This window comes from Aegilops tauschii, chromosome 4 (genome assembly GCF_002575655.3).
Source record: "Aegilops tauschii subsp. strangulata cultivar AL8/78 chromosome 4, Aet v6.0, whole genome shotgun sequence".
NCBI lineage: Eukaryota > Viridiplantae > Streptophyta > Magnoliopsida > Poales > Poaceae > Aegilops > Aegilops tauschii.
The window spans coordinates 308,066,056-308,092,196 of NC_053038.3; the positions used below are offsets into that span (position 1 = coordinate 308,066,056).

The window sequence follows — 26,141 nt, forward strand, 5'->3', positions numbered from 1 at the left end:
AATTCCTCTCATCGGTGGCAAGCCATGTGGCTCCCCAAGTATGTTCTGAAATTCCGCCAATAAACCACGTACCTTTGCTGGAATTTCAACAGTCAGGTGCTCTTCTCCCTTTACAACAAGTGCAGCACACAAATCTGCCTCCTTCAAGTCTTCCATAAACTCATGAGAGGTATGGGAGATAGTTAACATAGTTTTCCCCTCCTCCTTAGAGGTATTACCTTCGGGTTTGTTTGGTAAGATAATGATCCTTCTCTTGTTCCAAATGAAAGAGTAAGAATTTTCCTTGCCCTTGTGTGTAGTATCCACATCAAATTGCCAAGGCCTCCCAAGAAGAACATGGCTGGCATCCATGCCAACCACATCACACAACACATTTGAGCGATAATGCTTACCCAAAGAAAGTGGCAGGTTGCATTGTTTGGTGATCCTCATATTCACTCCTTTCTTGATCCATCCAATAGTGTAGGGATTTGGATGATCATGGGTTTCAAGCTTTAAATGGTCCACCAACTTCCGGGAGATAAGATTCTCGCAGCTGCAACTATCAATCACTAGTTTGCATACCTTGCCATTCACCGTGCATTTGCTCTCAATTTTTTTCTTCCGTTGTGTGTCATCGAGTTGTGGTGTGGAACATAGGACACGCTGGATCACACATACCACCTCTTCACCTTCTTCTTGACAAACCTCTTGTCCGTCTACATCTTCAGATTCGTATTCTTCCTCATCGCTTTCACCATCATGGATAGTCGTGTTAACAAATTTCCTTAGTGGGCAGCCGCTGGATATGTGTCCCTCTTTACCATATTTATAGCACTTTGGGCCTTCATTTGCCTTACCCTTGCCTCTAGTTTGCTTCGGGATGGGCTGTTTTGTCTTTGGTGGAGTGGTCTTTTCTTCCACTCTATTAGGTTGGCTCCTAGATGAGCCTTCGGTATGAGGATATGGAGGATATGGAGCCTTAGTTGTCTTTCTCATCCTCACAAACCTCTCGGCCTTTAAGGCTAGAGCTTGTGCTTGATCAACGGACCAGATTTGTTGCATCATAAATCGATCTTGAATAGCATCATTGAGACCATTGATGTACCTTGCAACTTGTTGCTCTTCAGTTTCAGCAAGGTTGCACCTCACTTGTAGCCTTAGAAACTCCTCCGTGTAATCTGAAACAGTCCTATTTCCTTGAGCACAATTTTGAAATTGGATAAATAGGATCTGGTCATAATCAGCGGGCAAAAATCTCCCTTTCAAGAGGCCTTTCATTTGTCGCCAAGTTCTAACACGAGGTTCTCCTCTGAGCCTACGCTCCTCTTGAACGCGATGCCACCATGCACCGGCTCCTCCTTTCAGTTTGTATGCGACCAAAGGAACTCTACGATCTTCCGGAACCTCCATGACCTCAAAGAAAGTCTCCACTTCATATAACCAATCCAGGCACCCTTCAATGTCATCATTTCCATTAAAACTTGGGATCTCAGCTTTCACCTTGTATGTATCTCTTGCATATGTAGGGTTGGGTGCTCTCCGATATGCGTAGAGATTTGGCTCTTCAAGGGCATCATCATATTCTTCACCTTCAGAAGCCTCAACATAAATTGGCCTTCTTGAAGCACGTTGAACAACATGTTGTCGTGGCGGTCTTGCTCCAAGATTACCTCTCCTTCCTTGATGAACATCTTCCTCTTCTTTAGATGAATCTCCTTCATTGGTAGCGGGGGGGACACCCTTTCTTATCATCTCAACCAGCTGGTCAAATCTCCTATTAAGATCTTCACGCAGCTCTTTGATTTGTTGTTCAGCAGCATCCATCCTCTTCTCCAATTGCTCCATTGCTTGCTGCAACTTACTCTCGAAGAGGACAGCAAGAACTAGTATGGGTCAACGAGGCTCTGATACCACCTGAAGCAACACAAAGTTTGTGGAGGAGCAACTCCACCTTGCTGCTAATGTGTACAGCACAAGTGTTGAAGGAACAGCTTCAACGTGCTGCGCTAGATATCGCTCTAGAGGCGAATGTAGGTTGATAGGGCAGCAAGAGTTCAATCCAGAACTCCTAGGGCACAAGATCTACTCCAAGATCTTAGATAAGAACAACAAGTTCTATTATAGGTAGGGGTACATAGTCTGCCTCTAAAGTAGAGGCGAGGACCTCTATTTATAGGGCTTTGGAAAGCCTTCACATACTTCTACTTATAGCTGGAATACTCTAGAAAACATTATGTAAGTTTCACCATTCTACTCATAGCTACTCACAACTAGAAGACTCTAGAAAACGGTAAGTAGGATAGAAAAGAAAAGGAAAGAAATACTACACTGGAGTGGAAGCATCTAGAAGTAGCCAAACAGATCTGGCATGTGTTTTCTTTCTTCTCATCTAGTGTTCCTCATCACATCCGCTCCGACTCCGCGGAGTTGTGGAGCTCAGTTTAGGCCGCTCCGTAAAAATGAACTAGAGGCTCGTCCGCTCCGGAGAGCAGTGTGAAAGGAGCGGAGAGGAGCCGAACGCGGCCTTACTCAGGAGTCGCGCGCCGCCTGTGCAAAAGAGGAGGAGGCGCTCGCCACCGGTCACATGCTCTGAGTCAAAGTCAAGGCGTGCGAAAGCCGTGATGCCCTCGATCAGGATGAGCAGCAGCAGCGCCTGCTTCTATGCCAAAGAAGCCAAGGTCGCAGCCGCCGCACCAGTCAACGCTCCGACCATAGTTATTGAAGACGCCCGGTCAAATATGTAAGACGAGGTGTCTTCCCAGGCTCCGGCCATCGTGATAAGAGATTAGATTTATATTTCTATGCTAAGTGTATGTGAACAATTACTTTTATCAAAAAACAAATAGCATGGGATGCTCTCCTTCCGACCAGATGTCCACGAACACGTCCATGCGGGTCCGTTGAAACATAAGGGTGTCCATCTTTAGATCCATGTTGGAGATAGCCTAATATTTTTTTCTATAACCTTCCTAATACTTTTTTTTTCATAACCTTCCTTAAGGGCATCTTCAACGCGGATGCCCAAACCTCCACTATATGCATGTTCGGACGGGCGGTCTAGATATTTTTAGGCCTCCAAAGTGGCCATCCAAATTGGGCCTGATCGATTTGGGCGTCCGACCCAAATCATGGGAGCTCTAGCGTCCACCACGTCGGACTTTGTCACCTCAGTACCATCCAAAACCCTGCCTTGCTCAACGCTCCGACTACCTGCATTGATGTCTGGCCGGTCGGCGACCCCCAAATCCTAGCCCACCCATTTCCTCGTCCTCACCCATCCGCGCCCACGTCGCGTTCCTACCCTCGCCATGTCCTCCCCATCTCCACCACGCAAGATCAAGTGGTCGTACCTCCACTGGCAGTCTACACGGCACTACACGGTTGCCGCTGCCAAGGAAAAGGAGACGGGTGACGCTCGTGTGGCTGCCGAAGCAAAGAAGGAGGAGGCGCTCGCCGCTCCTCACTCCATGCAGATTTACTCGGAGTTGTGTGGTGCCCATCACACTGCCTGTGCAAAGGAGGAGGCGCACACTCGTCTCGAAAGCTCAAGCCGAAGTCGTGGCGTGCAAAATCCGTGATGCCCTCGATCGAGCCGCCAAGCAGAAGAAGGGTGGCTTGGATGAGCAGCGGTGACGCCTGCTTCTATGCCAAAGAAGAAGGCAAGATCGCCATTGTTGTCTCCTCTGCTTTTCAGGTGGACGTCGGCTCGATGACGACATCTTCTCCAGCGGGCACACATGCATTGTCACGGGCCACCTAGGTTGGGCAGCTCGGTCGCGCCTTGGTCAGGGTTGTGGAGCCCATTTTCTTCTTCAGCGATGGTGTGACGCCCGAGCCCGCAAGCCCGCGATGAAGTCGTCATGAGCTTGCACTCTCCTGCCCAACTTGCTCCGACCTACGAGCATGTTGGGTGAGCAACGACTGCTGCTGGCAATGATGGTGGGGGAGTACCTACTGGTGGAGTTCCTCGAGCGGCACGGAGAAGAGCCCCAGTTCACCACATTTGCACCTTGTTGCCCTCAGCCTTGCTACTCTCCACCGCCCTTGTAGCCTACCTTGTGTTGGCCATCGCCGGGAGGTAGACACTCACGACAAAGGCCTAGCCGCCTCCCATGTCCTAAAGTTGTGGGAACAAAGAGGAGAACGGGAGATGGGGATCGACTTCATCTCGTGCATGGTCAATCAGGTGCAAAGAGTAATTTAGGGATTTCGCATGGGTCTCATCTAACAGGGGGCAAAAGATCAAAGTGCAAAGTAAAGAGTGGCAAATTATCAAATATTTACAATGTAAGTAGTGGCAAATTATCCAAGTGCAAAGCAACAAGGGGCAAAAAAAAAATACTAATACCGCTACCAAGCATCCTTCCAATTTAGCATGGGGGCAAATCGTTGTCCACATCAAAGAATTTAGCTGTCATTAACTTGATTGGCTATAATATAACAGTGTATACTCATCCACAACTGTAGAACGCAAAAGGAATAAGTTTCTACGCAACAAATAAGAACTCAATAACACACTACGTGTCTCGTGTGTTTTGCATTAGAAGCTCCAATGCCGTCCAGCTGGGTATCTACCATAACTGCAATGAAGTCTGACTACACAAGAATGGCCAAATGGCATACGCAAGGCTTACATGTCCATAATGGAAATAAATTAACATTTGAATGTTACTTCCTCTGTCCACTAATGTAAGACGTCTTGGCAGTTTTGATAGTGCTACCTCCTTTCCGTCCCGGTTTATAAGGCTTACATGTATATCTAGGTTGACCAATAGACCAACGTAATACAAGTTATATATCATAAAAAATATATCATTAGAAACTTCAAATCATATACTTTCTAATGGTATAAGTTTTAGACAATACAGCTCATCTTATGTTGGTTAAATTATAGATCTAATACACACAAGCCTTATAAACCAAAAGGAAGGTAGTACTACATTAAACTACCTGCCAGGGTCATGAACGGGCGGTTAGTAATACTCCCTCCGTTCTAAAATAAGTGACTCAACTTTGTACTAACAATTTTGGGACGGAGGGAGTATTTACTTACTCCATGTAACAAAAAAAAGTGTTACATTGACATGGACATATGCTAGGATCGTCAAATGGTTCTGAAGAAACTTTTTTGCCTCTCGGCTCTCTCTTAAATGGAGAATTTTTCCCGCAACTGTATATTTATGTTCCCCCAGTATGAAATCTTAAGCACCACATTTACAAGGCCAAGGAGAAACCTGCTTTCAGTGAGAGATGGATGTGTAATTTTCCCTTGCAAAGGGGAACTTGTATCGAGTCTATCAAACTTCTAAGCTAACATCAGAAGCATCACTGGCTTCACTGTTGTTCTGCTGTGACCACAGTTCAGCATACCGCCCGCCCTTTGACAGAAGAAAATCATGTGGTCCTTGTTCCACTACTGTTCCATTCTCCAGGACGATGATCTGAAAATCAATTGAAACATGACTTGCATAGGTATCAAGGAAGTGATGATTTTTTATAGATGAATACAAAGCATATAGGGTTTACTCCCATGCAGTTAGAAAATTCATATCATGAGCAGTTGCGATAGCAACCTCTGGTTGTTAATCTGGACTGCGTGTTGTCAATTTAGCAACAAGCCACGCTATTTATTTCCACATATGTACGCCATACTAAGTATGTGCACAAATCTCAATACCTCGTCGCATTGCATTGCAGTTGTGAGTCGGTGAGCGATAAAAATTGAGGTACGATCGACGGACAAGGACATCAGAGAATTCAAAATCGATGCTTCAGTAGTGCTATCGAGTGCGCTTGTAGCTTCATCACATAATCTGGTACAAATCAGAGAAGAAATTATGTCAGCACGAGGAACTGGTTAAGCCCATTATTTGCACACAAAATAACTCCAAAATATTGTTTGATAAGTATCTGAAATTAGTTCAAACTTCAAAACCATTTAGCAGGTCTGACTTTGACTCATGTTAGCCATCATACAAGAGCGTTAATAGATTCTACATACAGAGCGGCTTGCCTAAAGATTGAGAACAATAAGACCCTGGTTTTCAGTACTGCAATTGGAGCATGGTATCACGCGCTGGTACAACCCTGCCTGACTAGAACGGATCATACGATGGATCGCAACCTGGTGGGAACACAATACAACTTGTAAAATTGTTGGAGTCGTGACACTGATCAGGATCACACACCAAGGACGGAAACAACTGGGCCTGGGCCTCCCCTAAAATGGTCTGCATGTGCAGCTAGCCACGCAAAAGCTTACAAACGAAGTCATTGCCTCGTTCCGTGTTCAATGAGGTACTAAAAGCTTGAGGCCTATTGCCTCCTGACAGTAAAATAGCTGCTCATGCAATCTTAAAAGGCATGCTGCATGCATGCATAAATGGAGTTCAAAGCCCGATTAGCTTCTACTTGCACGAAAGCTCAATGCCATTATCTACTATCCATGCACAAACTCCCAGTGACCTACGCTAGAGTAAACAGCTAATAATTTCAATGTCACAGGTCACAGCTTGAACTTGCTTATGCATTTTCAATTAATAAGTACTCCCTCTGTTCACCAATATTGGACGTTTTAGACTGAACATGCAAGTCCCTAAAACGTCTTGTGTTAATGAAAAGAGGGAGTACTTCATGTGTCCGTAATTAAGTAATGATACTAGCCAATTACCCTCTACATAATTAGGTTGGTGAATGGACAATCCTTTGGGTATTTTCTTACAAAACACAAGCTGAGTATGCTTACGAAACAATTGTAAACATACAGTATCATGATACTTCAATAATGCTGACAAGAAAACAATACCTACCAGTGGTGGAGATAGGCAGAAAATCAAGATAGTGCCAACAATACGAGTGGATCATGACCACATAACAGGTTAGAGAAACCCAAATTAATAGATTTTAAGCCTAACACACACACACACACACACACATATATAGGGATTGACTATTCATCACCCTGGGTGAGGAATAGTTATTCTTCACCCCCTCTATTTTAACATCAATGCGTCGTAATTTTACGTTCCGTAAATTTTGTCTTATTTCAGACATAAAAAGAGAACGTAAGAAAATATATAATCGCCGTAAAAAATATTCTATGTTTCGTAAAATTATAAATGTAAAAACATAGTGTAAAATGTACATAAAATGTAATTTTTCTGGTCTTATGACCTATATTTTTTTCTTATGTCAAATTTTATGCAGTGAATCAATATGAATGTACTCCCTTTGTCCCAAAATAAGTGTCTCAACCTTAGTATAAATTTGTACTAGAGTTAGTACAAAGTTGAGACACTTATTTTGGGACGCAGGGAGTAACTATTTGTATTTCAAATGTAATTTATTTATGAAATGATCGTAAGATTACCTCGGGTGAAGAATAACTTATTCTGCACCCTGGGTGATGAATAGACTTTCTATATATATATGGTTTACTAACTATTGTGCATAGATTTAAGAGGTGCAGGGGCAGGGTGGCATGGCTCAGTATGGCCGCTAAGTAGCTCTGCCCACTGGATACTACCTAATATCTCGATACAAACAAGACAACCATCAATAATACAAATGGGTGAGAGAGACTCACAGAATGGAAGGCTCCTTCAAGAATACACGAGCAATTGACACTCGTTGTTTCTCACCACCACTTAACTGCAAAAACGGCCAAACAACAGTTCTTGAGATATGCTAAGCTAATAATTTCAATGTCACAGGTTACGGCATTTCCTGATTTTGCACAAAATAAGACATTATCTTACCTTCAATCCACGCTCTCCCACGACTGTGTCATACTTGTCAGGAAAGTTCATAATTGTATCATGGATAGAAGCACGTCGAGCAGCATCATAAACCTGTATGGAAATTTGGAAGAAAAAAATACATTACTTTTCTACAACAAACATGACTAAGCTGCCTTCTCGTCACCACCACTATAGCTCCTCTGTGTATTGGAAGAACACCTCACCTCTTCATCAGTTGCTGATAACCGCCCATATTGTATATTATGCTTAATAGTATCATTGAAAAGTACCTGCAGTGGTATTAATTCTGTAAGCTTAACCTGATTCTCTTGCAACAGAACAAACCACATTATTTCGATCATCTATTGGAACTTTTCTTCTGTTAAATATAAATAAACTTGTTATCCCACATGTAATGATACTTCAATATGTTTTCCCCATCTGTGCGGTTTGTGGCTGCACCAGAAGCAGCTATGGTGGGGAAGCTGTTGTTTTGTAGGAGAGGTTTACATAGAAAGCTGGGTTTCCAAAAGAGAACTTGTTATGGCCGGTTTAGCTAGGCCCACCGGGCAATCTTAGCCCACAAGTTATCTTAGGTTAATTCTTATGCATGTTATCTAGGTTATAAATATAGGCTGTAAGACTCTTTTTGGAATTAAGCAATAAGAATATTATTATCCCTATTGCCCGGCTCCCAGAGGAGCCGGAAACCCTAGCCGCCCAGAACCCTAGCCGCCGCCGCCATCTTCCTCCTACGCGACGGCGCCCAGCCGCCGGCGCGCCCGCTCATCGCCTCGCCCCGCTCCATCCTTCCCTTACTGCTTACGCCCCAGGCCTGGTAGGGTACAAGTTCCTACCAATTTGGTATCAAGAGACTCGGGTTCGATCATGTCGTCATCAACACCCACGCCGCCGCTGCCCATCATCACCACCGCCCCGATGACCAGTGCCGGGTCCCTAACGCCGCCGGCCCCGATCACCTCCGCGCCGCCGGCCCCCGTCACTTCCGCGCCGCCGACAACCTCCGTCTTCACGCCGGAGGAGATGACCAGCACCCTGCGGGACCTCGTGACGGCCGTCCAGGGCATCTCCCTGTACTTGGCCGGCCCGCACACCACCCCGCCGGCTGCGCCCCCCGCCTACAACCACCCGGCGACGCACTGGCCGATCCAGAACGTGTCGGGCCCGGGCGGGACGCCCCTGCTGCCGTTCCAGGCGGGCTACACCGGCGGGCCCCCGCCGCTGCTGCACCTGCCCTGGTACTCGGTACCCGCGGCGATCGCCGGGGCCCCAGTCGCTCCAGCCGCCGCCCGCCCCAGCACCGTCCTGGCCGCAGTGGCCCGCGCCGGTTCTCGCAGCGCCACCCGCGCCTCCCGCGCCCGCCCCAGCGCCGCAGTGGCCGCATTGGCCCGCGCCGGTCCAGCTCCCACCGCCGCCGCCCAGCTCCGGACTGGGCCAGTCCACACCGGGAGGACTTCCGATCCAGCAGGTCCGGTTTCCGCCGTCACCGTCCCCGATCCCGGCCTGGCTAACCGGGACGTCGCCACCGCCAGTTTACACAGAGGCCGGGGACCCACCGGTACCCACGCTGCAGTCTGTGGCCTCGTCCGACTCCGCGGGGGCCTACGACGGCCTCCCCACCGTTGACCAGGCGCCGTCATCATCACTGCTCCGCACCGCCGAGCCGGTCGGCCATGGTGCGCCGACCCAGACGCCGCCACGGTTCGCCAAGATCGATTTCGCCACTTATGACGGCACGGAGGACCCGCTTAACTGGCTCAACCAGTGTGAGCAATTTTTCCGTGGCCAGCGCACGCTCGCGTCGGAGCGCACTTGGCTGGCATCCTACCACCTTCGCGGTGCAGCCCAGACCTGGTACTACGCCCTCGAGCAGGACGAGGGCAGCATGCCCCCTTGGGAGCGCTTCCGCGAGCTCTGCCTCCTTCGCTTTGGGCCTCCGGTTCGCGGGAGCCACCTGGCGGAGCTTGGCCGCCTTCCCTTCACCTCCACGGTGCAGGACTTCGCCGACCGTTTCCAGGCCCTGGCATGCCATGCGTCGGGCGTGACGGCACAGCAGCGGGCCGACCTCTTTGTCGGTGGACTTCCGGATCACATCCGCGTGGACGTGGAGCTTCGGGGACCCCAGGATCTCCAGTCGGCCATGTGCTACGCCCGCGCGTTCGAGCGCCGCGCGGTGGCCATCCAGCAGGAATCACCGTCCCGGACCGCTGGGTCGCTACCCGGGCCGGATTCCGCACAGGGTCGGCATGTGCAGGCTTCTGCGGCACCCCTCGCCGCGACCGCGGCGCGCCCGTTCCGCCGGCTCACCTCAGACGAGCTACTCAAGCGTCGCCGCCAAGGGTTGTGCTTCAACTGCGACGAGCCCTACACGCCCGGCCATGCCTGCCCGCGACTCTTCTACCTGGAGGTTGCAGACTACATTCCGGAGGACGCCGTCGCCGCCGACCTGGCCGCCCCAGCTGTCGAGAAGGTGTTTGACGCTGGTTGATCGCCTCCAGGAGTTCCGCAAGCGCTTCCCCACCTTACAGCTCGAGGACGAGCTGTTTGTGCAGGCGGGGAGAAGTGTTATGGCCGGTTTAGCTAGGCCCACCGGGCAATCTTAGCCCACAAGTTATCTTAGGTTAATTCTTATGCAAGTTATTTTAGGTTAATTCTTATGCAAGTTATCTAGGTTATAAATATAGGCTGTAAGACTCTTTTTGGAATTAAGCAATAAGAATATTATTATCCCTATTGCCCGGCTCCCAGAGGAGCCGGAAACCCTAGCCGCCCAGAACCCTAGCCGCCGCCGCCATCTTCCTCCTACGCGACGGCGCCCAGCCGCCGGCGCGCCCGCTCATCGCCTCGCCCCGCTCCATCCTTCCCTTACTGCTTACGCCCCAGGTCTGGTAGGGTACAAGTTCCTACCAGAACTAGATAAAATACAATTTTGTCGTCTTCCTAAAGTAGGACTTGTAATAATGCATTTCGACTCTACAGCACAATGTAGTGCATTCAGTAAGAGGCCAACAGAAGCATGAAATATTAAGCGTTGACAGAGAATAGAGTATCAGAGGGGTAACCGTGTCCTGTGGTACAACACCAAGAGACTTCCGAAGACTCTCCAGTGTGACTCCTCGGATGTCTTGTCCATCTATTCGTATCTGCCAGGAAGAAAGAACACAAGGTATCACAAGAATGGAAAATGTGAAGTACATCAGAAAGTTGAGAAACCATAACATGAGTATCAATTTATCAGCAAGAAATCAAAAGTAGGGATCATGCTTCTTTGTTCTTACAGATCCTGAAGTAGATTCAAAAAATCTGAAGAGAAGTCTAAGTATGGTTGACTTTCCTGCAGAAGAAAGGACTAGTTAATGAACACCACTTACCCAGAAGTAACAGCTCTTCTATGGCTCACATTAAAGCAAGATTAAACAATATGTGTTGTCCATCCAGTAGACAAGATTTGGACTCAAATAAAATGTTAAACAACTATAAAACACAATTATATGAAATAAGCCCTCAAACATGTTTGGGCAGAGATGAACCTTTGGCTTGTAAACCTTAGAAGACACCTCCTATTAGGTACTGAAAAACATAATGGCTTCAACAAAATTTATTTGGAGAGGCTTAGAGCATCTCCAACCGGAACTCCCACTCCCACGCCCCCCCCCCCCCCCCCACCTCCCGCCCCCATATGTCCGGGCTGTCAGCCCGGACAGGGCCCAGACCAAAAACGCCACCCAACCAGACCCCCTATACCCAGCCCATATGTCCGGGCTGTCCGGCACCCCCCACATACAGCCCATATGTGAGCAGAAATGGGGCGCGTCCGCCACGTCGGATCGGACCGCATTGGCCCACCCCGACCCCACAAAACCCCAAGCCCACCGTGGACCAAACCCTACCTCACTCTCTCCGCTCCGGTCCTGTCCCCGCCGTTCCTCGCCACCATCTCCAGCTCCGGCAGCAGCTCCGGATCCGAACCAGATCCCATTGACCAGGACGCCCTCGCAGCGGAGTCCCACGACAAGCTCGCCATCCGCCAATCGCGAATGGATAGGGGCGGCACGTCGAGCTCCGCGCCCTCCCCTGTGGCTCAAAATGGCTCCTACACCTCCACGCCCGACCACCGCGGTCTGTGCCCTCCCCTACGGCCTGGCGGGGCTCTTGCAGCTCCAGGCCATCACCTTCGGCTGCGCTAGGTGCTGGTCCCATCACCATTGAGCCCGCGGCGGCTCCTTGAGTCCGAGGCACGGGCAGCTCACGCACAAAGCAAGCGGCCCGGGCAGGATCCAGCCACTACGTTCATGGATCTTGCATATCCGCGCCGGTCCCCCTACCCTCCGAATCGAACGACGAGGACCGGATCCTCCACTGCGTTCTACGCTGGTCGTTGACCAACACGAAGACGAACGCCCACTACCGCTGCCACCGCGAGACGCGAAGGCATTGCGGCTGAGCCTTGAGGCGTCGGAGCGGCTTGCAGCTGGGCAAGCAGTCGTCGCCACCAAAGCCCGCCGCCTTGCCGAGTAGGCCAGCGCCACCCGACATCTCGCCAGGCTCCCCTCCTCCGAGTCCTCCAGAAACTTTGATGGCCCCCCGGACGATGATGCCTACGCCGCCTTCGACATGCACTACTGGCGCCCCGGAGACGACAAGGGGAAGGGCAAGGCAAAGTGGTGATGTCCATTTGCGTACTTTTATGTCATCTAGTCCTAGATCGTAGTCGTATCTATCACATGTGTATGAACTAACTATGCCCGGTTGTCCTATCCTAGTGCTATCATATGAAGTATGAACTAGCTATGATGAACTTGATGTGTCCGGTTATATATGTATGACAAACTGCTATGTGTTTATCATCATTGTGTTGTTCTATGTTGCATGGCTTTGTATGGATTTGGGGGTTTGGGTATGAGGGGTGCGGCTGCTGGGGCGGACAAATAGGGTTCGAGCCCATGCTGTCCGCGGACGCATCCGCGGACATATGAGATGTCAAATTTCCCCAGTCCAGTTGAAGATGCTCTTACAGGTCCTAAGCGAAATTTGTGCATCCATTACTGGAAACTCGATATCCTTCATTAATGACTCTAGTCCATGTGCCATGACTACACGACATGCTAAGAAATCATGCATTGGCCAATGTGGCAATGTTTGCACTTTCATTACTGATATTGTAAATATATGAAGACCTTACAGAAAAGAGATTGCTGATGTGTACCCTATTAGGATTTCTTAGTTCTATGTATATTTAGAAGTCCAAAATCACTAAGGTCTTGCTAATCACAGCTGACATATATGATACATCATCACATTGCATGTCTATAGAAGCACTGCAGACATAGACAATCCAATTAACCCTACAGAAGTTATGTTGATAGTAACAACAGTGGGGTATCAACTCTTGTATGATTATGTACAGGTCTACAAGGGCACTTCAAGAGGAGCTTCTAATTCAAAGACCTCTCATAAACTCACGCACTGATCTTTATTTTCCAGATGTGGCCTAAATTATTATGATATCCAACACAAAACAGCTACAGGTCTACAAAAATGAGATGCTAACAGTTCTACTTGACACCCCAAAACTTGTGAGGTAATGATGCTCATGACTTCGAAGATTATATTTTGCTTACACCAACATAAGATAACCGAAAGCTTTAATATTATTTAGTAAATAAGAAGATTAGTGTACCGCTGCCACTAGTTCCAACAATTGCCACACTGTTTCCTGCCGGTACAGTGAAAGAGGCCCCATCAAGAATCTTCCTTTCTGGCACATACCTGGAAGAAATCAAATCTCTGAGCTACTCGTCAATAAATATGGTACTGGATCAGACTGTTGTCTAATTTACAGCCTCTACTACATCACAGATCTGATTTACGTAGTTGTACTTAAAGCCTTGGTTGGTTTCTTAAATTTACTTTGAAGAAATTCTGTTTAGTCAGGGTACTCCCTCCATTCCAAATTAATTGAAGTTCTAGGTTTGTCCTTAGTCAAACAAGTCTAAGTTTGACCAAGTATATACAAAAATGTGTTAGAGATCTACAACATCAAATATAGATAGTACGAAAACAAATTTTATAAAGAATCTAATGAAAATAATTTGGTGTTTTAAATGTTGGTCTATTTTTCTGTAGACTTGGTCAAACTTAAACAAGTTTGACTTAGGACAAAGCTAGAACTTTACTTAATTTACAACAGAGGGAGTACATCCCAATATGCACAGTGACTGTTCTCAGATTTTTGCTAATTAAAGAACGTTAAAATTAGTAAAGTCTTAGCTGTATGTGTAAATCCCTAATAACATAGTATCTGAAACAGTGATGAGTACCCAGATGACATGAAGCGGGAGTTATTTGTTAGATGATCCAAGTTGTTAATATTTCACCTATTTGAGGTCTTTGGAGATGACAGTCGAGATGATTAGAGAAGTTCAAATTTACAGGGAGATCATAGACAAAGAAAATCACTAAATTTAGATGTCCTATAAACACTTCAGTACTATATATTCACTGCTGAAAGAACTTTCAGGAAAGAAAAAAAATTCACTCAACAAGGATGTATTTAGCAGGAATACTTTCACATTCTTTTCAAAGGAAACCAAATATACTGGAAAAAAACACTATCATTTAATTGGCTATCAATGGTTAAAAGAAGCTGCTTGGTTGCTCTACTGCTTTCAAACTTGCTACATGTGCAGTTTTCTTTTGGGAAATAATATAAGCACTTTGCGGCACTTAACAAGCTAACAAAGGACAAAACTTACCCAAAATGCACGTTCTCAAATTCAATGCATCCTCCCTTGAACTGCAAAGGTTGTGCATGAGGCTCATCCTTTATTCCAGGTTTTTCCTAAAACAAGACGCAGATAATAGTTCTGAAGTTTCTGAGACCATCATTAATGATAAATTAAACTGCATGCCATCAGACATTGAGCAGTATGAATCTATAACTACAAAGCTTTTACCTCAAGTAACTGAAACATAGACTTCATGTCAATGAGGCTCTGTCTAGATTCTCGGTAGACACTCCCAAGGAAGTTCAGCGGCAGTGAAAGCTGGAATAGAAGTCCATTAACCATGACCTGGACGCCAAGATTTCAACACATTAATCAAAGGCAACTGCAAGACTAAGAAAAGCAGAAAACGAAAAAGATCTGAAGCTTAATATCAAGTCATTGTTAAACAGTACTCCCTCTGTCCCAAAATAAGTGACGTGGTCGCCACTTATTTTGGGACGGAGGGAGTATATTTTATTTTCCAGTTACACATTTTCGCTTCTACCAACTTTCATGTTGACAACCTGAGGTAATATTGGTCAACCTGAGGATATATTCAACCTGAGTTGAATATCTTTCTACTTTGATGTGGATGTATTGCTACCCCAATGTGTCAAAGTGATTTAAGAAATGAGATGGCAAAAGATATAAAACACAAAGACTTGACATAAGGAACTACCAAATCACCGACAGTCAGAGCACCACTCATTATACCATATGAGCTCAAAACCATTGCTGTGGATAATGCCGAGCTGAATATAACACTTTGCCCAAAATTCAGGTAGGCGAGGCTACTTTGAGTTTTCAGTGCAGCATCCTCGTAACCTGAGCACATTGTAAGAAAAAGTAGTTAAAAGATCAAACATATCTAACAAAATTAACTTATAGTGTAGTTGTGTATTTCATTTTGTGATGATATTTCTCCCACGAATTAATTGATATATGTACTTACTCTTTAAGTATTTATCATACTTCTGAACTTCAAATTGCTCATTGTTGAAGTATTTAACAGTCTGCACGCAAGCAAAACAAGAATGGTAAGAAGTTGAATTACAATATGTAACGGTAAAAATATAGACCAGACACCAGAGTAACGGACAACCATGGGATAACCTCATAATTGAGAAGGGAGTCAACTGCCACTGTACTAGAAGCATTATCAGCTTTGTTCATGGCTGTCCTGAACTGAGTCCGCCACTGTCATAATGAAAACAGAGTGATGAAGAACCAGAGTAATACATGGTAGGAAAGATACCATTAGATAGGTAGATTGAGCATTTATGAAAGCAAGATCTTAAGACTACATATGTGATGACAGAGTACAGTGTCCGCACCTGTGTGATAGCCAAAGTGAAAACAATGTAGGTAGCAACTGAAACTGAAGTAATCCAAGCAAAAGTGGAACCAAACTGGTACGCAAGTATACTTGACACCATACCAATCTGTAAATAAGAAGCAACAGCACAAGGCAAACAGAGCTCACATAAAGGCCACAAGAAGAAATGACATAAATTACCAAAAGCAACCAGCACCAATATGACAATATCACAGGCAATTTGCACAACTGGTGGACAGTAACAGTTGAGGGTAGTAACTGTGAGTACCTCTAGTATTGTGGGAACAACATTGAACACCATCACTGTAAGAATGTAATTTATGGCACGACTGCCTCGGTCAATTATGCGATTTAGAGCTCCAGTTTGACGGCTGAAACACATAAACCGGCAAGGAAACATAATGAAAATTCAAATAGCCTCCATTAAATCAATACTCAGCAACTACATAATAATAAGTGTTGTTCTTGTCGCTTGTTTCCACACCGATTTACAGGATGCAATACAAGCAAGACCTTAGGGCCGATTAAAAGCTGGCGCACCTTACTGGTGTGGGCACGCAGGTAAGCAGGAAGGGTAGCATGGGCACGGATAGAGGATATTAGGGTTCAGAGACTTCTTATTGACTGTTTGATTGAATAAAAAAATGGGTGCAGCTTATATAAAGGAATTAGTGTTTAACCATCTAAGTTACTTGTGGTATTTTTACCACAAATGTATTGTACGTCAGGACAACAGATAATGCGGTTAATCAATGAAAAGAGGGAAAACATCGAAACAAGCATGATGGATGAATCAGAGCATTTCCCAAGTACCTTAGATGATAACGAAGATCAAGCTCATGCAGGTGAAAAAATACCTGCAATGTGAAGAGTTAAGAAACTAAATCAATACTTAAAGTGCCTGCAGTTTAACATCGAAACAGTTGCGCAGCACCAGTCATCCAACAAGTGGATCTTGTCCAGATGCCATTATAGTAACTTTTTTTCTTCTCCGTGAATATAAACATATATAGGAGAACGATAGCATTGGATATCAAGAAAAATAAGATGCTTAATTCAACATATATCCATACTGTGCTGAAACATCCAAATTCTGGATGACTTCAAACAGAAAATAATCATTCAACTTCACTAAAACGTGGTACCATAGAAATGAAAAGGTTTCAATATTTACCGTCCTGGAGACTGAACGGATGGCTCTCGCAGTCACTTTAGAAAATAAAGCATTGCGCAATTCTGAAAACAGAAATTTTGCCATGAGGACTAAATCATAGTTATATATCTTTTAACAGGAGAGCAGTAAGAGAGAATCTCAAAAATGCATATCCTCATGCTCACCAAAGGAGTTTCTTTTGACAGCTTTTCAGGCGTAAGAAAACAATGATAAGCAACTTCTGTAACAAATGTACCTGTACAAGCTGATACTCCTGACCGTGCAATACCATAACCAATCAGAACTGCTGCTGGACTTGCAAAGAGAGCCAGCATGGTTGCATTAGCATCTGTAAATGATGCCAGCGAGGCTTCAGCGCCACCAAGGGCTGCAAGCCAATCGATAGCAAGCTTAAACAAGAAAGGCACTTGAACATTTATAACCTGGTGTCCATTATAAACAGAAAAGCTTCGTCAAAATAAAATTTTAAACAGATAAGGCACGTGACAAAGTTGGAAGGTTCATGTAACAACTTCATCCATTATGACATGTATGTATGATGTATCATAACTGGAAGGGCAATATTCTTCCTTTGATTTCAGAGTGATGATAGTCGACTATTTGAGGTATTAAACAAGAAATTCCATTTAAAAATACACCTACAAATAGGCTGTATATGAGTTTATCACATTACATGAGAATTGGTTAAAGGGTCATTTGTATAAAGAAAATATAGAAGAATATCAGTGCACTATGGGCACTGCATACCAACAAAGTGAGGTAAAGAGATTATCAATACTGAGCCTGCAACATGATGGTCAATGGTAGCTTCTAGGGAAGAGTGTTAGCTCAAATGGGATTGCCAACATTTGCAGATTGCTGGTCATTAATGAGTACAAAAGAAACAAAAGTTTTTGCTAACAAAAGTTGATGTTTCTTATCATCAACGATACTTGTATGGGTTAGAGTTTTCACGAGTAGCATTTACCTTTGCACCAACTAAGAGGCCCAATGACAGCACAAGCCTGAAGCGGAAATCAGGGCTATCGTTCAGCATTAAGTACTTCCAAAGGTTTCGAAGAATCTGCGCGTCTGCTATCTGATCATCAATGTCCTTTTTTGGGGCATCTTTATGCATGTTATCATCAGCCGGCTTCCCAATAGTCACTGAATTGGCAGCTGTGGAGAATGCATGCCCTCTCTACAAACATAGTAAGAATCACAAAACCATATTTGACAAACAAACAGTAGCTTCTATTAAGAAAATTAACAGACAAATGCATCAAACTTTTCGTCATTGCTGCAATCACTGACATCACGAACCAACCGCAAGAAGATACTTGAATAACCATATTTCAGATGGAACTGAAAAGTGCAGAGTAAATACAACAACACTTCACAGACAGAATCAGCATTAAGAAGGCAACACTGCCATATGCACCACGCTAGTACTTCATTTTGTGCTTTGGCAGATTAAGCCGGAGACCGAGTATCTTCCCTTTGTAACAATTAGAGAACAAAACTGAAGCCGAATCAACAGCGCCCGCTAAGTCCATCAGTCGTGCTTCATTTTTTATGTGTAAGCTATTAACGAATCACCTTACTGCTGCCTACTGTTTTGCTAGGAAATTCCCACTTATATTTCAGTAAAACATTGATAACGTATAAGGTAAGACCCTATCATGCACTACTGTATCTATGCATCTCAGCGTCGAAACTAGAATGCGGTATGTCGTAAAAAAAAAAACTAGAATGCGGTAAGCACTTGTTACCAAGTCGCGGAGGGGCCGCGCGCAGTGCGGCGGGTAGGTGGAGTCCGGCAGCAAGCAGTTGAGGTGGGCAAAGGGGGCGCCGCTCCCAGGAAAAACCCTACAGTTTGGTCCGAGTTCTCCGAGGTGGGGATTACGGAGAGGCTTCGCCACGGACTGCCCATTGGTTCCGTCGAGCCGCCGGAAAACAGAGGAGGCGGCGGCCGCCGTGGAGGGTTGGAAGCGGGAGCTGCGTAGGAGGTGCCTCGCGGCGAGTATGCGGGAGGAAGGCCGCATGGCGCTCGCCGGCGACTGCGACGGCGACGCTTACGGATGGAGGTGAGGTCAAGCGTGGAGGCGGAGTTGGGACTCCCTGGCCCCTGTGGAGAGAGTAGGGGTCCTTTTCCCCTTTCCGTGTGATTTTTATTCCTTATTACTCCTATTTTACCCTTTTCAACTGGTTTTTAGAAACTTGATGAAATAGAGCACCATGGTTCAATGCATCTGGACAATATATAAAGGTTCTTAGACAAATTTGTAGGTAAATATGAAATGAATATGCAATTCTTATAAAACTCTAAACTTTCGGGGAATAGAGTTTTCTGGTGCACCGTGGGGGTGCGAGATGAGTGGGACCACTCTTCTCAGTCAATGTTGGCTAGGTTTCTTTCGCGTGATATAACACAACCCTTTCATGCCGCCTCTCTCCCATGTTCTCTCGCTCACTGTCGTCTCTTTCTCTCCCTTTCTTTTATTCCAAATTCAGCATCGCTGACTAAGATTTTGGCCATCTATGCCCCTAATTAGCACCGCCATTTGTCAGTCCAGCTTCGCAACGATCCGTCACCACCAATTCCTACATTAGCCTAGCCTTCGACCCCCTCTTGACATGTCCCCGCACCAAACACTAGGCGAAGCTAGGTTCGCATGCGCGGCGGTCCAGTGGCCATTAGCATCGCCTCCTGCAAGTCTAGTTACGCCTAGTTTCTTTTCTTTGTCTGAAGTTTCCCCCCTCCTCTGGTGTCCACCGCCGCAGCCATTGCCTTTTGCTCCTACAGGAACTCGAGATCTCCCTCCAGTGCACCCATGTGACACCACAACTTCTCCACACCCCGGTCGGATCTCTAGCCAACCCTTCTCAACCTACTCCTCCACTAGCTACAACACGAGGTGTCACCTCCGGCAAGCTCTGCCATGGGGAGGACTAGTAAACGACGGAGAGGAGCACGACACTCCAGGACAATGTGTGAGAATAGGCTAGCAAGTCATCTTTCTCTCTCTCGATGACTTTACATATGTCCGCTCAGGACCACTTTTTAGGCACCGGCGACTGAATTTTTTTCCACACGTCACCCCAAGAGCCCAGTTTTCGCCGGATTTGAGCAAAAGTTCAGCCGGCGATCCCAGGCGAAACCCAGCCCCCGGGGGTAGCTGGGGACGCCGGCACTGTTATTTGCATGCAAACGGTCCACTGTCAGTGTCCCAACTCCCTCTCTCCTCTCTCTCTCCCTCTCTTTTCTCCAGGCCCACCCACGCGCTCGGCCGCACAAGGCACACTCCCCCGTCCCCGCCCCTCCAACAACCTCCCGACCACGTTGTGGAGCTTGCGCATGTGGGAGAGCTCCTGCAGCGGTGTCGTGTTGCTGACCCTGCAACTGCTCGTTCTCGTCCATCAGCACCGCCGCGCTGGCGCCACGGCCGTTGCCCTCCGCTGCCGGCGAGGGCGCGCAGGGCTGCCCAGCGCCAACAACTGAGGCGCGCCCTGCTCCCGCCAATGCGGCTGCATGAACGGGACGCCGATGCCAGCGTGCACGGCCATTGTGCCGTCCTCGCCCATGAACTGCTGGTGGTGATGAGCCACGAAGACGCCGGGATGGAATAGCGGGAAGTGCAGAGGCCTGAAGAAGGGAGGCCGGGACGACGAAGGGAGGCGGGCACGGCCTTCTGCGCGGCCGCCTGCGCCGCCGCGTCGGACCCAAACCAGCTCCCGCACCTCTCCATCGCACGCACGCACTGCTCGCTCGCTCGCCGGCCGGTCCGCGACGGAAGCTCCGGCTCGCGATCTTCCGTGTGGACGAGGAGAACGGCACGGCAAATCCATTTCCGCAGTCGGCTCGGCCCGTCGGCGGCCATGACGGCGGGGTGACGGAGTGGTCGATCACGGCGGCCGGGGAACTGCACTTGGACGAGGGCGAGCACGCGCGCGAACGTCTTGGGCGGCTCTCGTCTCCGCCGCGCGCCTCCCTCGCTTGGCCGCCCACGCCCAACCGCCCGACCGCCCGCCCATGCCCATGGCGGATCCTCTGCTCCGCGGGCTGCTACAGCTGCTGCTCCTGCGTCGGCGGCGGTGGACGGGGGTGCGTCGGCGGCGGTGGATTTGCGGTGGCGACTGGCGAGCTGCTGCTCCTGCGTCGGCGGCGGTGGACGGGGGTGCGTCGGAAGAGGTGGATTTGCGGTGGCGAGCTGCTGCTATTGCTGCTACTCCATGCCTGGGGCAAACGGCTGGAGATGCTCTAAGGAATTTATATTACAACTCTACGTCTGCAGCATCATGATTATTGTCCCCTTCTCTCTGCCGTGAAACGAAGTAACATACCTTTCTCCTCTTCTACTTTGTTTTTCTGTGGTGATGTTAGTGAATAAAGTGCTTGATTTTGCAAAAAAAATGTTTTTGATGCTGGCATCTACTATATTTAAATAGGAGCACCCCACTACCTATTTCTCTTGACATGCGGCCTATCAGCAACTCTGAACATGTAAACATGGGACATCGTGCCTTCTGTTTCCATTCATATGTGATTGGCCAAATCAAGCCCCCTCTTGCATTTCCTTTTCAGTGGTAAACTACTTGGCGCACTACATGCATGATCCCATGTCATTAATTATTATTTTAACCGGCATAGAGATTACTTTTTCCATCCCAATACTTCATCCCCTTCTCTACCTACACCCTTCCCCTTCAACTTCCTCGGACCACCCAGCTTCTAGCAAATTGCAGCATATAAATCTTCCTCCAAAAGCCCCCGTTTGGGCATTGTGCTGAGTGGTGACCGCAACCTCAGCTTCCTGCCTTTGCTTGCCGCTCTCGTGAGAATGGGTGGCTCATCAGCAGGTGCTTGTTGTGGCAGAGGAGGTGGATGGTTCCAACTATGAATAACCACCGGCCCTTCTCTCCCTTAAAAGTAAAAAAAGATCAAGGACCCCTCATAAAAGAAGTGATATCTTCTCCACATCATAGGTGAGGCGACTGGACAGTGATCTCGGCGTGATGGCACTCCTATGTATGGCTCTGTCCACCAGCCCACTGTCCACTCTCTTGGTCCAGCACGACTGCCAGGCCGCCTCACTTCTGAAAGCTCATCCGGCTCCGCCACGATCGCCTTGCCTTCGATGCCTCTCATATTCCTCCATGAACGCCTCAGCCGAGATTCTCTCACGTTGTCATCCCCTTGCCGATGGATCCTCCGGCACGATTGTCGGCCTCCTCGCCACTGACGGCTCTCGGACTTCGGCAACCGTCGGTGGCCTTTCGTCTTCTCCTGCCATTTCTGTCTCCAGTTGTAGAAACTAGCTCCGTTGTCGCTGGGGAGACTAGCTTTCTTTTCAGGCTGGAAGGAACAAACTCATGGCAACGCCGGTGAGGGCCTCAGACATGGAATGGAGAATGACAACTGATGTCTACTACGCAACTTTATTCTTGTAGACACGTGTTGGGCCTCCAAGCGCAAAGTTTTGTAGGACAGTAGCAATTTTCCCTCAAGTGGATGACCTAAGGTCTATCAATCCGTGAGAGGTGTAGGATGAAGATGGTCTCTCTCAAACGACCCTGCAACCAAATACAAGATATCTCTTGTGTCCCCAACACACCCAATACAATAGCAAATTGTATAGGTGCACTAGTTCGGCGAAGAGATGGTGATAAAGTGTAATATGGATGGTAGAAATATATTTTTATAATCTGAATAAATAAAAACAGCAATGTAGCAAATAGTAAACGGGCACAAAAACGGTGTTGCAATGATTGAAAATGAGGCCTAGGGTCCATACTTTCACTAGTGCAATCTCTCAACAATGCTAACATAGTTGGATCATATGATTATCCCTCAAAGTGCAATGAAGAATCACTCCCGAGTTCCTATGAGAGGAGAACAAAAGATAGGAATTGTTTGTAGGGTACGAAGCCACCTCAAAGCTATTCTTCCGTTCGATCTATTCAAGAGTTCATACTAAAATAACACAAAGTTGTTGTTTCCGTTCGATCTATCCTAGAGTTCGTACTAGAATAACACCAAAGCAAATTCATATTCATAATACTCAATCCACACAAAGAACTACAAGGAGACCCCAAAGTTTCTATCGGAGAAAAGATAATAAAAATGTGCATCAACCCCTATGCATAGATTACCCCAATATCACCGCGGGAATCCGCAAGTTGAGTGCCATAACGTATATCAAGTGAATCAATAAGATACCCCAATGTCACCTCAAGTGTTCATACCGCAAGACATACATCATGTGATCTCAAATCTGAATATTCAATCCGACATGACAAAACTTCAAAGGGTAAAGATTCAATTCATAACAACAAGGGTATAGATGGGAGAAACACCATATGATCCGACTATATTAACAAAGCCCATGATATAGATCACGAGAGAGAGAGAGATTAAACACATAGCTACTGGTACAAACCCTCAGCCCCGAGGGTGGATGATACGTCTCCGTCGTATCTACTTTTCCAAACACTTTTGCCCTTGTTTTGGACTCTAACTTGCATGATTTGAATGGAACTAATCTGGACTGGCGTCGTTTTCAGCAGACTTTCCATGGTTATTTATGTGCAGAAACAAAAGTTCTCGGAATGACCTGAAACTCCATGGAACATCTATTTGGAAAATAAGAAAAATACTGGAAGAAAAATCCACGTCAGGGGGCCCACACCCTGTCCACGAGGGTGGGGGCGCGCCTGCCCCCCCTAGGCGCGTCCCCTACCTCGTGGGCCCCCTGACTCTCCACCGACCTCAACTCCAACTCCATATATTCACTTTTGGGGAGAGAAAAATCAGAGAGAAGGATTCATCGCGTTTTACGATACAGAGTCGCCGCCAAGCCCTAAAACCTCTCGGGAGGGCTGATCTGGAGTCCGTTCGGGGCTCCGGAGAGGGGGATTCGTCGCCGTCGTCATCATCAACCATCCTCCATCACCAATTTCATGATGCTCACCGCCGTGCGTGAGTAATTACATCGTAGCCTTGCTGGACGGTGATGGGTTGGATGAGATCTATCATGTAATCGAGTTAGTTTTGTTAGGGTTTGATCCCTAGTATCCATTATGTTCTGAGATTGATGTTGCTATGACTTTGCTATGCTTAATGCTTGTCACTAGGGCCCGAGTGCCATGATTTCAGATCTGAATCTATTATGTTTTCATGAATATATGTGAGTTCTTGATCCTATCTTGCAAGTCTATAGTCACCTACTATGTGTTATGATTCGGCAACCACGAAGTGACAATAATCGGGACCACTCCCGGTGATGACCATAGTTTGAGGAGTTAATGTATTCACTATGTGTTAATGCTTTGGTCCGGTACTCTATTAAAAGGAGGCCTTAATATCCCTTAGTTTCCATTAGGACCCCGCTGCCACGGGAGGGTAGGACAAAAGATGTCATGCAAGTTCTTTTCCATAAGCACGTATGACTATATTCGGAATACATGCCTACATTACATTGATGAATTGGAGCTAGTTTTGTGTCACCCTATGTTATGACTGTTACATGATGAACCACATCCGGCATAATTCTCCATCACCGATCCAATGCCTACGAGCTTTTCACATATTGTTCTTCGCTTATTTACTTTTCCGTTGCTACTGTTACAATCACTACAAAACACCAAAAATATTACTTTTGCTAGTGTTACCTCTGTTACCGTTACTTCCATATTACTTTGCTACTAAATACTTTGCTGTAGATATTAAGTTATCCAGATGTGGTTGAATTGACAACTCAACTGCTAATACTTGAGAATATTCTTTGGCTCCCCTTGTGTCGAATCAATAAATTTGGGTTGAATACTCTACCCTCGAAAACTGTTGCGATCCCCTATACTTGTGGGTTATCAAGACTATTTTCTGGTGCCGTTGCCGGGGAGCATAGCTCTATTCTTTGAGTCACTTGGGATTTATATCTGCTGGTCACTATGAAGAACTTGAAAGACGCTAAGACAACAATTTCTCCCTCAACTACGAGGGGAGGTAAGGAACTGCCATCTAGCTCTGCACTTGATTCACCTTCTGTTTTGAGTAAGCTTGCGACACCTAAGCCTGCTTCTGCTATTCATTCTGATATGTCGCATGTCATTGATGATGCCACTTCTGCTATGCATGATACTTATGATGAAACTACTACTATGCTTGATACTACTGTGCCACTTGGTGAATTTCTTGATGAACAACTTGCTAGGGTTAGAGAGAATGAAATTATTGAAACTGATAACATTGATGAAAGTGATGATGAAGACTCTCCCCCTAATAAATGTGAATCGCCTGTTATCCCCGAGGGTTATGTTTTTGAAAAAGAAGCTGCTTTAGCTATTTTAGGTTGCAAAGATAGATACGAGCTCAAGAGGTTATTAGCTAAATGGAAGCAGCAATCTCTTAATGCTTGAATGAAACCTGACTCTGCTTTTGCTACTTCGCCTATCTGTGTTACTGATAAGGATTATGAATTCTCTGTTGATCCTGATATAATTACTTTGGTTGAATCTGATCCTTTTCATGGCTATGAATTTGAAACTGTTGTGGCACATCTTACTAAATTAAATGATATAGCCACCCTGTTCACTAATGATGAGAGAACTCGCTACCTTTATATCCTTAAAATATTTCCATTCTCATTAAAGGGTGATGCTAAGATATGGTTTAATTCTCTTGATCCTGGTTGTGTGCGTAGTCCCTAGGATATGATTTATTACTTCTCTGCTAAATATTTCCCTGCTCATAAGAAACGAGCTGCTTTAAGGGATATATATAATTTTGTGCAAATTGAAGAAGAGAGTCTCCCACAAGCTTGGGGGAGGCTTCTCCAATTACTTAATGCTTTGCCTGATCATCCTCTTAAGAAAAATGAAATACTTGATATCTTTTATAATGGACTAACCGATGCTTCCAGAGATTACCTGGATAGTTGTGCTGGTTCTGTTTTCAGGGAAAGAACACCGGATGAAGCTGAAATTCTATTAAATAATATGTTGACAAATGAAAATAATTGGACACTTCCTGAGTCAATTCCTGAGCCTATTCCTAAACCAACTCTGAAGAAGAGGGGTGTTCTATTTCTCAGTCCTGAAGATATGCAAGAGGCAAAGAAATCTATGAAAGAAAAAGGTATTAA

The 26,141-nt window shown here is 46.4% G+C and overlaps 1 protein-coding gene across 1 annotated transcript; it reads right to left on the reverse strand.

The window, feature by feature from the left end:
* Window positions 1-5,054: 5,054 nt before the first annotated feature.
* On the reverse strand, window positions 5,055-21,237 carry LOC109740601 (ABC transporter B family member 25, mitochondrial). The gene is made up of 20 exons (XM_020299658.4): window positions 18,771-21,237; window positions 17,987-18,199; window positions 17,255-17,441; window positions 17,020-17,081; window positions 16,659-16,702; window positions 16,114-16,216; window positions 15,844-15,951; window positions 15,623-15,706; window positions 15,462-15,522; window positions 15,189-15,334; window positions 14,699-14,815; window positions 14,498-14,583; window positions 13,423-13,511; window positions 11,021-11,076; window positions 10,805-10,885; window positions 7,946-8,011; window positions 7,740-7,832; window positions 7,568-7,632; window positions 5,660-5,795; window positions 5,055-5,423 (listed from the first exon to the last, which is right to left on the reverse strand). The coding sequence occupies exons 1-20, from the start codon at window positions 19,041-19,043 to the stop codon at window positions 5,280-5,282; spliced, it is 2,214 nt and encodes a 737-aa protein (XP_020155247.1). The 5' UTR covers window positions 19,044-21,237; the 3' UTR covers window positions 5,055-5,279.
* Window positions 21,238-26,141: the final 4,904 nt, after the last annotated feature.

Bases quoted from the DNA above. Each gene is read 5' to 3' on its own strand.
- LOC109740601 (XM_020299658.4), bottom strand. From the start codon at position 19,043: ATGCGGCCTTCCTCCCGCATACTCGCCGCGAGGCACCTCCTACGCAGC. The intron at 8,012-10,804 runs GTTACCCCTCTG...ATACCACTGCAG, and splicing joins GTGTTGTACCACAGGACACG to GTACTTTTCAATGATACTAT. The intron at 5,796-7,567 runs GTGAGTCTCTCT...GATTTGTACCAG, and splicing joins TTGAAGGAGCCTTCCATTCT to ATTATGTGATGAAGCTACAA.